The sequence below is a fragment of the Triturus cristatus genome, chromosome 9 (genome assembly GCF_964204655.1).
Source record: "Triturus cristatus chromosome 9, aTriCri1.1, whole genome shotgun sequence".
Lineage (NCBI taxonomy): Eukaryota > Metazoa > Chordata > Amphibia > Caudata > Salamandridae > Triturus > Triturus cristatus.
In genome coordinates, this window is record NC_140592.1 from 11,828,343 (window position 1) to 11,844,524 (window position 16,182).

Below are 16,182 nucleotides of genomic sequence, written 5' to 3' on the forward strand. Positions count from 1 at the left end.
AAAAAGTATTTTTGCAACATTAGGTGTTCCTTCGATTTTGAAATCTGACAAGGGTCAATAGTTTTGCATTTAAGGATTTTCTCACTCATCTAAATGTCAAGAATCAGAAACGCACACCTCTCTGGCCCCAGGCGATTGGTGTCGTTGAGCCATTTATGAGCACCCTCAAGAAGACCGTACAGCGCGCTGCGCTGGAATGGCTTGAACTTAAATCAGTTCTTCACTCTACGCTTCGTGCCTACAGGTCAAAGCCTCATTGTACCACAGGTGAAAGCCCTGCCACCGTAATGTTAAGAAGAGCCGTGAAAACCAAATTTCCAAATTGGACTTCTCAAAGATTTATTGACCAGGGTAAACTTTCCACTACTGGTTCGTATCACAAGCGCTAAATGAAGACCTATGCGGACAGAAGCCGCTGTGCACGGAACACTGTGTTCAACAGAGGAGACCAAGTCATTTTAAGGAGAAATGTAAACGAAAGTCTGATGCTCCTTTTGAAACTGACCCGCTGAGTGTTGTGACTAGTGAAGGACACATGGTGACTGCTCATCATCATGAAAAGTCCATCAATCAATCAAGCAAGGATTTATAAAGCGTGGAAAATCACCCATGAGGGTCTGAAGGTGCTGGAGTTGTTAAATTCTGCATGGTGATCTTGTTCATTCGAAGAACCAGGTCTTGAGTCCTTTTCTAAATTCCCGGAGCAAAGAGGCAGTCCTGAGGTGCAGGAGAGAGTTGTTCCAGCTTTTGCCGCCAGGTGTGAGAAGGAGCGTCCTCCGCTGTTACCTCTGTGGATCCAGGGGGTGTCTGCAAGGAATAGGGAGACGGATCTAGTTGTCTGGTGAGTCAGGGGAAGGTCATGCATATGTTGATGTATGCTGGTCTTTCGTTGTGCACGACTTTGTATGCGTGGGTCAACATCTTGATCTGGCTTCTCTTCTGGATCAGAAGCTAATGTAGCTTCTTGAGGTGTGGTGGGCTATGGGTCCATCTGCGGAGGTCAAGGATGAGTCTTGCTGCTGAGTTTTGCATTATCTTTAGTCTCGTCAGGAGGCGTGCAGTGATTCCTATGTACAGTGTGTTCCTGTAGTCTGACCTGCTGGTGACGAGGGCCTGAGTGACAGTCCTTCCGGTGTTGACTGGAAGCTACCTGAAGATCTGTCAGAGATTGCGCATGGTGTGGATGCAAGTGGATGACATGGCATTTACCTGTTTCTTCTTAGATAGCTTGCTGTCCAAGATGCTGCTGAGGTTGCGTGCGTGGTCTGTTGGGCGGGGGATGGGCTTAGCTCAGCAGGCCACCATGTGTCGTTCCATGGAGGGGTGTTGTTCCCAAAGATGAGGACTTCTGTATTGCCCATGTTGAGTTTGAGACAGTTGTCCTTCATCCAGTCGGCGACGTTCATCATTCATCTGTGGAAGTTAGGTCTGGTGGTGGAGGGGTCTTTTGACAGCGAGAGGATGAGCCAGGTGTCGTCAGTGTAGGAGATGATGTTGACTCTGTGCGATCTGATGGTGTTCGCCAAGGGGGTCATGTATGTGTTGAAAAGGGTGTGGCTGAGGGCCGATCCTTGGGAGATGCCGCAGATGATCTTCTTGGGAACCGTGGTAAAGGGTGGGAGACGGATTCTCTGAGTTCTTCCTGTGATGTTTGAGGCGATCCATTTGAGGGTGTTTCCCTGGATTCAGATTTGGTGGAGCTAGTTGATCAAGATGTGATGGGAGACAGTGTTGAAGGTGGCTGACAAGTCCAGGGGGTGATGACTGCCATTTTGCTGCAGTCCAGGAAAGCCTTGATGTCATCGGTGGCTGCGATCAGGGCAGTCTCAGTACTCAGGGCTCTTTCGGTGTATCACAAGAAATTCCTATTTCAAACACCTAACTTGAGGTTCATTGACTCCAGACGTTCACTGTGAGACCCTTCCACCTGGAAGTCAGGAGAGCCCAAAGACTGCACCTGTGTAACTGGTGCCTGCCGTGGATGCTTCTCCTATAACTCCTCAACCACACGCTTTGAGATCTGGAAGGTTGATTTGTGCACTTCGCCGACTCATTGAAGAGTTATGATGTATGTATGTTTTTTTTTTTTACTTTTTAGGAAGCACAGGGACTTCCTGCCGAGACCCTCCAAGCTAGGTAACTGGGGAGAGCAGGGCTGCTGCCATGACACCGTAGGGGCACTTAAGGCCTAGGTCACAGACCTGGCCTAAAGAAAGGCGTATGAAGGGTCGCCTGTGAAGGGAGGTGGCAGCAGTCCTGCCGGGGGGGGGCAAGACTTAGGTCACGGGCCTAGCCTGAGGTACGCCTCACAGAAGGGCTGCATGCAGAAGGAGGTGGCATCAGGCTTTCTACAGCAAGAGAGAGGCTCTGGCTGTGGTGCCGGTAATGCACGGTGGCATACGGTGAGGGGAGCTCTGCCACGGGGGTGCCTCTGTACCGTGTAACCGACACCTCATGGATGGTCACCTCAGAGCGCAGCCCAGAGTAAGGTGACCAGGCATCCAGGATGTGCTAGGACAGTCCCTGTTTTTGCTCATGTGTCCCGGCAGATTCCACTTAATCCAGCACTTGTCCCGGTTTTTAGAAATAGGTCACGAGATTTTGAACTATTGGCATTGTAAATGACAATGCCTTTTATTTGTGGATTTAAAAAGACCTGGAATAATAAAAGGCATTGTCATGTACAGTAATAATAGGTCATAGTTTGGAAAATGCAAGACCTATTGCATTACAGAGAGCGCGGTGTCCCTGAAATGGGCGCTGCGCTCAGCATTAAATTGAAATGTTACGAGAAAAAAAAGCTAAAACAGAGCACGGTATCCCTGAAGTGGGTGCAGCGCTCCGCATTAAAGTAAAAAAAGATTGAAACAGAACACAGTGTCCCTGCAGTGGGCGCCGTGCTCAGCTTTAAATTTAAAAAATCAAGAAGCAGCCGCCCTTGTCCCGCGAGTGCTGTGTGGGTGCGCTCCAAATACAAGAAGCAGCCGCCATTGTCCTGCGAGTGCTGTGTGGGTGCGCTCCAAATACAAGAAGCAGCCGCCATTGTCCTGCGAGTGCTGTGTGGGTGCGCTCCAAATACAAGAAGCAGCCGCCATTGTCCCCATTATTTATTAAACAAAATCAACAAAAGCGCTCACCGACTTAAAAAGCAGACCGTGTGACATATTGCATTGCAAATGCTTGTTCTCCCTGCCAGGAGTTTAATGTGTACCAGTGAAAGAAGAGGACACAGCAGAAAGCCTTGTCTGTTCACCTACTTGCCTAAGCAAATGAGAAAATATGGCCACTGACGTTAATTCATCTTAACACGGGTCACCATGTTACATTGGCAGGATTTTTTAGTTAAGTACATCACAAAATGCCAGATTGGGTGAATTTTATTGTAAAGTTGGTCCCAATATCGATTCGTATATATTTTTTTTTTGTGGTGGGTGTTGGAAATGGGTAGCGTGGTGCAGAGCGGGTGGGCCAAACTCTGGAGGAAATGTGCAAAGCATCCACGCAGTACACACAGGCGACACACAAGGCACACTACAAAAAGAGACACTACACAAGTTTGTGTGAAAATAACTTTTGTATTGTCAAAACCCAGTATGTTTGGTAATCTCTACACGGCGCCAACTGGCGCTGGGTCAAAAGGTACCGGGGGGAATTATATACAGGGCAGGGCCAATCGGGCCCCTGCCAGAACTAGTGCGACCTCCAAATATAACAAAGGTATGTGAGGAATAAAGATACAGTCCCTCAGCCTCAATCCTGCAATAAAGTCAACTCGGGGCATAACCTTAGGCGTTAGTCCGGACCACCTGTAATAAAAACATCAGGACCTGACCATATCCCTTAACACCCTGAAGGTCCCCCGAGGCAGGAATCAAAGTAGGCAGTTCATTCACATCAAAACCTGGCATCTAGACATAGCGCTGCACATAGCCAATCAATAGCGCGTCACATAGAGCCTTTTAACATAGCGATGCACATAGCAAGGCAATAGCGCTTTAAAACATGGCATAGTGCTGCACATAGCAAGGCAATAGCGCTTTAAAACATGGCATAGCGATGCACATAGCAAGGCAATGGCGCTCTAAAACATGGCATCTAACATAGCATTGCACATAGCAAGGCAGTAGCGCTTTAAAACATAGCATTTGACATAGCGCTGCACATTCCTGTAAAAACAGGCACTCCCTAACAAGTTAGCAGTCCCAGACAGTACAGTCACGGACCATGGGGGCCCCTCCTCTGGGACTCTCCATTCAAAGTTAGGCCCCAAATGTGGTATCTGGGAGCCCCCCTCCAGGGGCTCTCGAGTTAGCAGTGGTGTGGCCCACAATAAGACGACCCAGCTGGCCCAGCCCGCCAGGGTATATCGACCCCTGGGACTCCTGGGTGCAACAATGCTTCCTGCTTCGTTGCCGCTGCCCTCTGTCAGACGGGGCAGTGGGGAGGACCAGTCCGGGCACTGGGAGCGGGCACCGGCAATGTACCCCGAATTCATCCCCCTACCACTCGACATAAGAGCCCCACTTGCCGGCTCACTGAAGGGCTCCTCGGGCCAATTAGGCACACGTTGAAGCGGTACAGTCACACTGGTGCAGGGGGGGGCGGGCACCAACAATGTGCCCTGTCGCCCTCTCAATTCCCCGCTCCTCAAAAGGCCCCTTCGGTGCAGCCGCCCGCTTCCGCGGTGCAGCTGTGAGGGCTGGGGCTGGTGCAGGCACTCGCTCGGCTTCAGGGGGCCTCAGGTACCGACCCCGTACCTCGAATGGCCCCCACCGGTCTCCACATGTAGCCCCACTCGCTGGCAGTCCTTGAGGCGGTCTCGTCTTCACCTGGGTTCCGGCGGACTCTCCTCAGGTGCAGGGCTCTCCTCAGGTGCAGGGCTCTCCTCCGCTCACAGGGAGCCCTGCAGACGCCAGCTCCTTCTTCGGCTTCACCCGGGCCCCCTCCTGGGACCCGGGACTTCGATCTGGAGCCTGCGAGGCACTGGGCCAGCGCGGGGTAGGCTCCCGCCTGGCGCCGCTTCAGAGGCAGCCTTCCTGTCCCGGCCGGGCTTCGATGCAGCTCCGCCCACGTCCCAGCCGGCTGCCTGACTTCCGCGTCGCGTCTGTGGCGTGGCCTCTCCCCGGGCCGCAGCGGTGACTTGGCGCAATCTTCTCCTTGCGGGGGCAACCCGGGGTAGGCTCCCGTTTTCAAATAAGGCGCCGATACGGGGTGGGCTCCCGTTCCATCAAAGGTGCATGCAGAGCGCCGCCATGACGTGGGGTAGGCTCCCGCGGCGCTGGCAAATCAACAGCTCTCCCGGACCACACCGCGCAACCGGGTCACGGGGTATAGCACTTACCAAGAGCTAGGCAGCCCCCTCAGATCCAGGACATAAGGCGATGCGCCTTTTCTCCGAGGCGCTCCACACGTAGCACCATCCATTTCAAGCGCTAGGCAGCCCCCTCAGCTCCAGGGGCATCAGGCAGCTGGGATTACAACACTCACCAGCAGAGCACAGTCAGTTATAAATGTAGTGCTCACCGGATATAGCGCTCTCTTTCCACAGGCCGCTTGTAAATAGCGCTCTCTCTCCGCAGGGACTACAGTCAGGGTCCCACGAGGCACTTACTGGTTCCTGCGCCCTGGGTGGAGGGTTTCTCAAGGGGGGGAAGTTGAGTTGGTGGCTGAAGGCGGACTAATTAGTCTCTGCCCGTCGTCCCTGGGTTCTCCTCTCGCTGGGCCAGATCAGTGGGTTAGTTCAGGATCCCTCACTCACTTAAAAGGCAGCACCTAAGCCCTGTCACTTTCAGAGGCATAGGTCCCTGACTAAACCCTACCGCCAAAAACTCCTGCGTAGGCTTCTCCAGGTCTGTGTTGCCCCAACTATAGCTTTCCCTCGCACTGGGGACAGTAGAGGGGGGGTAGGTAGGCTCAGGGCCCAGCACACAGGCCCATGTGGCGGTAACCCCTGGCAGCAGGTCCCCTCTCTCTCAGGTCCACCCTCTGACTGAGCACATGGCAGCCCAGCTCCGCACTTTATACGCCCCTCACCCCACCTTCCAGACAGTGCCAGAAGCTTCTAGAAGCATCTGGGGAGACTGGCTCTAACTGGCCTAGGGGGAGGGGTAGAGCACCCTGGGTGCCAGGCTTCCCTCCAGAAGCTGGGGTTGCTGGGAAATAACGACTAGACTGTTAACCCAGCTCAGTCAGACGGCACAACCACACAGCTATGGCATCCATTTTAAGTTACATGTTTAAAATGGGGAAACTCAGCCTGCGTACATTATCACACAGCTTTCAATCTTCGCATTTATATAACATGTGGTTTCCCAGAAAAGCGAAAAATTCCGGGAAAAGGGCCAAGTCCAACAGTGGGTTACAATGTTTGATTGGAATAATTGCATTTTTAAAGGAAGTATAGGAACAGCAGGATTTTACATTAAGGATGGTCACAACATCTGATATGCAGGACAGTAACATGAAGTGGGTGAAATAATAAGCAAATTGGATGGATTTTATTGAAAAATGCGTCACAATCATGGAGTGAAAGTTTTAAAATTCATTATGATGCCATATTGACAGGATTTTATTGTAAAGATGATCCTAATGTGGGACTGAAAGATTTTTTTTAATCTCAAAACGGGTCATTATATTGGTTTAGAAAGATATGGTATAAAGTGCATCACAATGTCGTATGGACAGAATTTTACCATACAGAGGGCACAAAAAAGGGCAAAATGTCAGTCTGGCTGGATTTTATCGCAAAGGGGCTCTCAATGTCAGATTGTCCAGGGAGTGTCTGTGCGCATTAATCTTGTCACCAGGCAACAGGTGGGTGAACATGCGAACGCTACAAACCCAAAGATGTCAATGGACAAAGGGTTACACTTCTGGCAAGCCCGTGCCAGGTAGCAGAAGAGCTCCGGGGCTCTTGGTGAATTTGCAACTAATTTCACGACATTCTTCGTCATCAATACCACTATAGTTCTTTGAATACGAGGTTTGTCGGTCGTCTCTTTCCATGATGCCAGAAGAGAGCGCGGGGCCGCCCCAGCTGTCACGCGCGCCACGCGGTTCTGGTAGACACTCAAAAAAAACAAAATGGATACTGACGGGCAATGTGAAACTGCTCCGTCTCATTGTACTGGCATTTCAGAAGGGGGCAGCGACACTCCGACAAAACACTTCCAAAACAGAGGAAGGAAACAGAAACAGAGGAAAGCAAAACTGCTCTGTTTAAGTGTCTGAATGAATACTTCTATTAAGTCATCATAGCAGACCTTGCCACTAGAGAAGGTTGCTATGGCCTAGTGAAAACAAGCCAAGAAACCAATGTTGTGCCAGTGAAAGAACAAGCTATTAAAATGAGATGTAATACATAATAGAAAGAACGCAAACAATTCTAATAGCATCTAGAAAAAAGATAACAATCTATTACTAAAAAACAAGCATTGGCCGCGCGACCGTGAGAGTGACGCTGCCGCGAAAGTGATCGCGATGAACTTAATGATCCCTGACGGAGGAAAGACTGATGGCGGCTGCGCGCGTGCATGAGCGCATAACCGCAAGCTTGAAGCCAGCAAAAGCCTGTGGTAGCACTTTCAAAACCCACTTACTAAATGTCTTGCAGAGCAGTGCATACGCTGGCTCAGGTGAGACCTAAAAAGCTTGCAGAAGCTGATGCCCATGTCCTGGGGGTTTCATACCCCTTCATTTATTTATTTATGCATTTGTATAAAGCGCGGACTTTACCCAAAGGTGTCAGAGCGCTGTACAATAGAACCAGTTACGTTACATGAGAGAAATGTTACAAAATAGAACGTACAAAAATAGCAGGACACAGAATCAAACACAGCAGGAAAGATGAACACAATATCAACCACAGCAAGCAAGGAATGTACACAAAATAAATAAATATAACAAATTTACAATGACTAACGAACTTCCTGGCGGAGTCTGAGAATGAAGGAATTAGTTCTGAAAGTGTCTTTGGAAAAGAAGAGATTTGAGGTCCGCTTTGAAGATCCGGATGGAAGTGGTGGCAAGGAGAAAAGGAGGAAGCGAGTTCCAGATTCTCACCGCATTACCTGAGAACGATTGAGCCATCAATTTTTCCCTTTTGAGGGAGGGGGGCTCAAGCAAGAACTTTTCCGCATTCCGAGAAGGTCTCAATCCTCCGGACAATTTCAGTTTATTCACCAGATAGCGAGGGGAGGAAGAGTGCAAGGCTTTGTGGGAGATGCAAGTCGTTTTGTAAATAGCTCTAGCCTCGATGGGAAGCCATCGGAGAGAAGACAGGATAGGTGTGATGTGGTCACTTCGTTTGGATCCTGAAATGAAGCGAGCTGCTGAATGGAGGACGGATTTAAGGGGAGAGAGGTGAGATTTGGGAAGGCCAGTCAGAAGAGAATTACAATAATCCAGTCTAGAGAGAACTAGTGATTGGACCAAGGATTTTAGGTCTTTCTCCGGGAAGAACCAATGAATCCCCCACAGATGGCGCAGCTGGTAACGTGCGTTCTTGGCAATGGAGTTGATGTGTGAGATTAGGTTGAGTCTTTTGTCAAGTATGACACCTAGGGATTTAGCGCAGTCGACAATGATGGGTTTACTGTTGAGTAAATTCAGCTGATCCATCCAGGATTGAACAGGAGGCGGGGAAAGAGAGGTAGATAGGAGGAGGAATTCAGTTTTGGAGGGATTGAGAATGAGTTGGTGAACTAACATCCAGTTGTGAATAGAGTTGAGAGTAGAGTTGAGTAGTGAGAGATCTTGAGAGGAAGACACCTTGAGGTAGATTTGGGTGTCATCTGCATAGAGATGGTAGAGGATTCCAGATTTGCTTAGGAGGTTCCCTAATGGTTCCAGATAGAGATTAAACAGAGTGGGTGCAAGGATGGAACCTTGAGGGACGCCTTGACCAATCACCAGTGGAGACGAGAGACTGTTCGCAATCTTGATCATTTGGGATCTGTCCGAGAGGAATTAGGCAAACCATTTAAGCACTGTGCCTTCCACGCCCATTCTCTGTTGAAGAGTGTTAAGGAGGGTGTTGTGATTAACAGTGTCAAAGGCTGCAGATAGGCCAAGAAGAATCGGAAGGCACGATTACCCCGAATCGAGTATATGCAGCGCATCATCGATCACTCGCAGCAGGGCTGTTTCAGTCCTGCAATTTTGAATAAAGCCAGACTGGAACACGTCAAGGAGATTATTGTCCATAATGTGTTGGGAAAGTTGTTTTGCAACACATTTTTCTGTGATCTTTGAAAGAAAAGGGAGATTGGTGATGGGGCAGTAGTTATTGAGGTTGTTCGCATCTGCGGATGTTTTTTTTAGAAGGGGGGTAACCTGTCCTATTTTGAGGACAGCTGGGAGGGATCCATGACTGAGGAAGAGATTAACTAGCCTGGTCCAATAAGAGAGAGTATTGGTATAGAAATCAATGGCGATGACAATAGGTATGGGGTCAGAAGAATGGTTGGAGGGTTTGGTTTTGACGATGCATTTGAGGAGGTCATCTTCCGAGATGGCGGCAAAGTTCTGCCAAGTGACTAAGGATTTTCGCTCCTCAATGGGGGTGGGGTGGGTGACCTGATCCACCAGTGATTTGACCTTTTCATCTAAGAATATAGCGAATTCAGTTGCTTTCTTTGAAGCATCCTCAGGTTTGATGGTTTGGGGAGAACAGTTTGGGTTTTTGATGAGGTCGAAAAGTTTTTTGGGTCTGTTTTTAGCTGAGTCGAGGAGGGATCTGAAATGTGATGCTTTTTCATGGAAGATGTGCTTGTGGTAATTGGATCTTGCTGGGCGTAAAAGAGAGAGATTGGAGGTGGATGGAGATTGTCTCCAATGTTTCTCCAAGATTCTACGTTTTTTCCTTTCGTCATAGAGAACTTTATTGAACCAAGGTGCTTTATTGAACCACGGAGGTTGACAGTTGATAAAGGAGCTGGTTTCAGCTGGCCCTCCCTGCCACCGTGTGATATCCGCTCCTCACCGGGAGGCCGTGTGATGGTGGGACCCGATACCGTGTGAGTTGGTAGCTATGTATCTATACCCGTGTGGTCTAGTTAGTCTCATTGCCCTTTAAATCATGTGGAATTGTAGTCCTACTTCTATGTTTGCGAAAAGTCGCGGGCTCTGGGTTTTAACTGGTCACCCGAGCCGGAGACACCACGGGGCACAACGCTCTGAGGAGCGCGGCTCATCATTGTCATCATACGTCACACACTGACGTCTCTTAGGCCTACCCATATTCAGCATGGTCACCAAGGATTGGGTTTTCTTTAGTTGGTGGAGGTTTGACGTCAACTCAAAGGGCGGAGAGCAACAAGGTAACCTATCCCTGCCGTGCGAATTGGTTGATTGACATGCTTAGGGCGGGTTTCGCGTGTATCTGACATTAAATCTACATGTTGGAAAGTGACGTGACATTCGGGCCAATGGAAAGAGGGGGCGGGCTTTGTGTGGGATTTGGACAGATACCAGCGCTGGTTTAGGGAGGCTGGATCTCGGACCAATAGGATCACGGAGGTTTGCGTAACTCTGAAGTACAGTCCAATCACAAGGCTCAAGCTGGCTCGGGGAAGTGTTCCAGCCAATAGCAGCGCAGGGGCGCGTCGCTGGGTGGTTGGTACTGCGGAAGCGGTCGCGCCGAGGGTCAGTCGACATCGCGGACGTACAGGGTCAGTGAACTGCTTCGTCCTCTGGTGCTTCCGCCTCAGACCCGAGCAGACGGGTACTGCCACCGCCCCAGCCCCACCATCAGACTGCCCCAGACCGCATCTGCACTGCTCGTCCACAGGTGAGAGAGTCAGACCCTGGAGGGGTCACTGGCGTAGGTGTCTGACCCAGATGTAGGTGTCTGGTACAGGTGGGGGTACCCCGCACTTAGGAATCTGACCCCAGGGGTCTTCTGGATCATTGGCACAGGTGTAGATGTCTGACCCTGGAGGGGTCACTGGCGTAGGTGTCTGACCCAGATGTAGGTGTCTGATACCAGTGGTGGTGCCCCGCACCGGCAGGATACTGAGGAATCTGACCCCAGGGGGGTTCTGGATCATTGGCACAGGTGTAGGTAGATGTCTGACCCTGGAGGGCTCCTGGATCATTGGCACATGTGTAGATGTCTGACCCTGGAGGGGTCACTGGCGTAGGTGTCTGACCAAGTTGTAGGTGTCTGATACCAGTGGTGGTGCCCCGCACCGGCAGGATACTGAGGGATCTGACCCCAGGGGGGTTCTGGATCATTGGCACAGGTGTAGGTGTCTGACCCTGAAGGGCTCCTGGATCATTGGCACAGGTGTAGATGTCTGACCCTGGAGGGGTCACTGTCGTAGGTGTCTGACACATGTGTAGGTGTCTGACGCAGGTGTAGGTGTCTGGTACAAGTGGGGGTGCCCATCATGAGAAGGATACTGAGGGATCTGACCCTGAAGGGGTCCTGGATCAATTACTCCGGTGTATGTATCTGACGCAGGTGTAAGTGTGAGACGCAGATGTCTTGTGCAGGTGGGGTGCTCGGCATGGGCACTATACTGCGGGATCTGACCGATCTTATCGATCACTGGCAACAGGTGTATGTGTCCTGCCCAGGTGGGGGTGCTCGACACGGGCGGGATATTGAGGAATGTTGCCCTGGGGGGGTCATGGACCATTGGCACAGGTGTAGGTGGCTGACCCTGGAGGGCTTCTGGATCACTAGCACATGTGTAGGTGTCTGACGCAGGTGCAGGTGCAGCTGCTTAGTACAAGTGGGGGTGCCCGCCATGAGAAGGATCTGACCCTGGAGGGGTCCGGGATCACAGACTCAGGTATAGGTGTCTGACCCTGGAGGGCTCTGGGATCATTGACCCAGGTGTAGGTGTCGGACCCTGGAGCGGTCCGGGATCCTTGGCACAGGTGTAGGTATCTGACGCAGGTGTAAGTGTGTGACACAGGTATAGGTGTCTTGTACAGGTGGGGTGCTCGGCATGGGCACTATACTGAGGGATCTGACCCTTGAGGGGTTCTCGATCACTTGCAACAGGTGTAGGTGTCTGACGCAGGTTAGGTTGTCTGATACAGGTGTTTGGTGTCTGGCACAGGTGGGGGTGTTCTGCACGGGCAGGATACTGAGGGATCTGACCCTTGAGGGGTTCTCGATCACTTGCAACAGGTTAGGTTGCCTGGCACAGGTCATGCAGGTTGGAGTGCCTGGCATGGGCAGGATACTGAGGGATCCGACCCTCGAGGGGTTCTAGATGACTGGCAAAGGTGGGGGTATCTGGCACAAGTGTTGGTGTGTGGCACAGGTGGGGGTGCTCTGCACGGGAAGGATACCGAGGGATCTGATCATTGTCACAGGTGTAGGTGTCTGGCGCATGTGGGGGTGCTTGGCACGGGCAGGATATTGAGGAATGTGGCCCTGGAGGTGTTGTGGATCACTGGCACAGGTGTCTTACCCAGGTGTATGTGTCTGGCGCAGGTGTAGGTGTCTGGCGTAGGTGGGGGTGCTCGGCACGGGCAGGATGCGGAGGAATGTGACCCTGGAGGTGTTGTGGATCACTGGCGCAGGTGTAGGTGTCTGGCGCAGGTGTAGGTGTCTGGCGCAGGTGGGGGTGTCTGGCGCAGGTGGGGGTGTCTGGCGCAGGTGGGGGTGTCCGCCCCAGGTGGGGGTGCTCGGCACGGAAAGGATATTGAGGAATGTGGCCCTGGAGGTGTTGTGGATCACTGGCGCAGGTGTAGGTGTCTGGCGCAGGTGGGGGTGTCCGCCACAGGTGGGGGTGCTCGGCACGGGCAGGATATTGAGGAATGTGGCCCTGCAGGTGTTGTGGATCACTGGCGCAGGTGTAGGTGTCTGGCGCAGGTGGGGGTGCTCGGCACGGGCAGGATATTGAGGAATGTGGCCCTGCAGGTGTTGTGGATCACTGGCACAGGTGTCTTACCCAGGTGTTGGTGTCTGGCGCAGGTGTAGGTGTCTGGCGTAGGTGGGGGTGCTCGGCACGGGCAGGATGCTGAGGAATATGACCCTGGAGGTGTTGTGGATCACTGGCGCAGGTGTAGGTGTCTGGCGCAGGTGGGGGTGTCTGGCGCAGGTGGGGGTGTCTGGCACAGGTGGGGGTGTCCGCCCCAGGTGGGGGTGCTCGGCACGGACAGGATATTGAGGAATGTGGCCCTGGAGGTGTTGTGGATCACTGGCGTAGGTGTCTGGCGCAGGTGTAGGTGTCTGGCGCAGGTGGGGGTGTCCGCCACAGGTGGGGGTGCTCGGCACGGGCAGGATATTGAGGAATGTGGCCCTGGAGGTGTTGTGGATCACTGGCACAGGTGTCTTACCCAGGTGTAGGTGTCTAGTACAGATGGGGGTGCTCGGCATGGGCAGGATACTGAAGGATCTGACCCTGGAGGGGTTCCCGATCCCTGGCAACAGGTGTAGGTGTCTGACGCAGGTTGGGGTGTCTGGCACAGGTGGTTATTTTCGGCACGGGCAGGATATTGAGGAATGTGGCCCTGGAGGTATTGTGGATCACTGGCACAGGTGTAGGTGTCTGGCGTAGGTGTAGGTGTAGGTGTCTGGCGCAGGTGTAGGTGTCTGGCGCAGGTGTAGGTGTCCGCCCCAGGTGCGGGTGCTCGGCACGGGCAGGATATTGAGGAATGTGGTCCTGGAGGTGTTGTGGATCACTGGCGCAGGTGTAGGTGTCTTACCCAGGTGTGGGTGTCTAACCCAGGTGTAGGTGTCTAGTACAGATGGGGGTGCTCGGCATGGGCAGGATACTTAAGGATCTGACCCTGGAGGGGTTCCCGATCCCTGGCAACAAGTGTAGGCGTCTTACGCAGGTTGAGGTGTCTGGCACAGGTGGTTGTTTCCGGCATGGGCAGGATACTGAGCGATCTGACCCTAGAGGGGTTTTGGGTGATTGGCACACGTGAAGGTGTCTGGCACAGGTGGGGTGCTTGGCATGGGCAGAATTCCGGGTGAGCTGACGCTGGAGGGGTTCTGGATCACTGGCAACGGATGTAGGTGTCTGACACATGTGAGAGGTCACACAGCTCAGGATGACTAACACGGGCAGGATAATGAGGAATCGGACCCTGGAGGACTTTGATGTGGCGCACAGATGAAGGCGTCTGGCATGCGGCAGGATACTAAGGTAGCTGCCACGGGAGGGTTATGCATCTGGCACAGATGAGTGTCTGACCCTGGTGATGATGTCTGGCATTAGGGGTGACACTGGCATATCTGTCAGGACAGTGGTGGCACTTTTGGGTTCCTGACAGGGATAGTTTGTCTGACGCACGTGAGGGCTGGGGCGCGGGTTGGCACAAGGGGGACGGAGGCAGGCAGAGATCGGGGTGCTGCATTACTTGCACATGTGAGGTGTCTGACCCTGGTAACGGAACTGGGTGTCTGAGAAGTGGGATTTTGGATGCCGCTCACAGATGAGAAACTAGACGATCTGACATCGGAGAGCTGCTAGGTGTCTGGTACTGGGGAGGGCATGTGAACGAGTCTGGCGTAGTGAGGCTAGAAGGCATGGGCGCTCTGTGTCTGACACTGGCCTTATTGCTTGGTGGCTGACGGAGGCCAAGCAATCGGACAAAGGAGAGGTTCTGCATCTCTGGCACAAATGAGGGTGCTGGGTATCTGATAGAGGTCAGGGTGTCTGGCAAAGCCTAGATATTGAGGGGTCTGGCATAGTTGAGGGCGCTGGGTGTCCTACTGAGGGTGTCTGACTCAGGCTGAGGGATTCATCACTCGTGGGTGCTGGTTGTTGTGCATTTATGAGGTCCAGCTCGGGAGAAGGGGCTGGTTCCTTGCCGTGGGTGGGATACTGGGTGTCTGTTAGTGGTGTGGGAGGTGCTTGTTTAGCACTGACGAAGGTGTCTAGCACTGGTGAGCGTGTTGATTGGTCGACACAATTGAGGGTGTGGCTTGGTGGGTGCTGAAGACCTGACACAGAACCAGCTCTGGATGTCTGTCGCAGTTCAAGATGTTCGTGGTTCTATGCAGGTGCTCGTGAATGAGGTCTGCTGCGGGTGGTATGATGTGTCTGTCGCTTGTATGATGAATGTCTGGCACCAGCTTGGGGAGTTGGCTGTTAATCGCATGGGCAGTGCCTGGCTCTGAATTAAGACCAAAAACATGAAGAACAAATATCATAACGAAATAATTTGACTTTCTAGCTTGCCTAAGTAAACCTGCGTTCAGGTTAAATGGATGGCGTTTCTCAAAACTTGTGTAAATGAAAAGTGCTCTGACGTCAGCCGAAGGTGGTCCGTACACCCGTACCCATGCACAACAACCGACACCCTCGCGTGTGCACACACCCGTACCTAACGACCAGCAACCTCACGTGCACACACCCGTACCTAACGACCAGAACCTCACGTGCACACACCCGTACCTAACGACCAGCAACCTCACGTGCACACACCGTCCTTACCCATGTCTAACCATTACCCTCGCGTGTGCACACACCCTTACCACTGCCTTACAATGAGTACCTTCATGTGAGTTACACACTGTTACCCATGCATAACCAGCACCCTTACGTGTGCCAAACACCCTTACCTCTGCCTTACTACCAGCACCCTCTGACATGTCACACACCTTTACCAATGCTTACAACTAGTACCCTTATGCGTGCCACACTCCCTTATCTGTGCCCAACTGCCAGGGCCTTTTGATATTTTAAGTTGTAAATTGTGTGGGGCATGTGTGATGGTGCTGGTTGTTAGGCATGGGTAAGGGTGTGTGGCTTGTGTGATAGTGCTGGTTGTTACGCGTGGGTAAGGGTGTGGGGCATGTGTGATGGTGCTGGTTGTTAGGCGTGGGTAAGGGTGTGGGGCATGTGTGATGGTGCTGGTTGTTAGGCGTGGGTAAGGGTGTGGGGCATGTGTGATGGTGCTGATTGTTAGGCATGGGTATGGGTGTGTGGCATGTGTGATGGTGCTGGTTGTTAGGCATGGGTAAGGGTGTGTGGCATGTGTGATGGTGCTGGTTGTTAGGCATGGGTAAGGGTGTGTGGCATGTGTGATGGTGCTGGTTGTTAGGCATGGGTGAGGGTGTGTGGCATGTGTGATGGTGCTGGTTAGGCATGGGTAAGGGTGTGGGGCATGTGTGAAGGTGCTGGTCGTTATGCACGAGGGTTGATGCAGGCTCGTTAGTCACAGCAAACTGTACTGGGTGTCCAGCTTAACCAAGGGTTAAGGGAGACC

At 52.2% G+C, this 16,182-nt stretch overlaps 1 protein-coding gene across 8 annotated transcripts in view; it reads left to right on the forward strand.

Annotated features, from left to right (window-relative positions):
* Positions 1–16,182, forward strand: part of ALAS1 (5'-aminolevulinate synthase 1) — a 608,833-nt gene that overhangs the window by 565,836 nt on the left and 26,815 nt on the right. For 2 of the 8 annotated variants that reach the window (XM_085624224.1, XM_085624229.1), the window contains exon 1: positions 10,648–10,789. The exons of 4 other annotated variants lie outside the window; for them this stretch is intronic. Coding sequence is in view for 2 of the 4 variants with exons in the window: in XM_085624223.1 (XP_085480349.1) it covers positions 14,955–14,974 (20 nt within the window). In the remaining 2 variants the exon portion in view is untranslated. Of the gene's footprint in view, positions 1–10,647; positions 10,790–14,876; positions 14,975–16,182 lie in introns of those variants that run through there. 2 more of the 8 variants (XM_085624223.1, XM_085624228.1) reach the window with 2 other exon arrangements.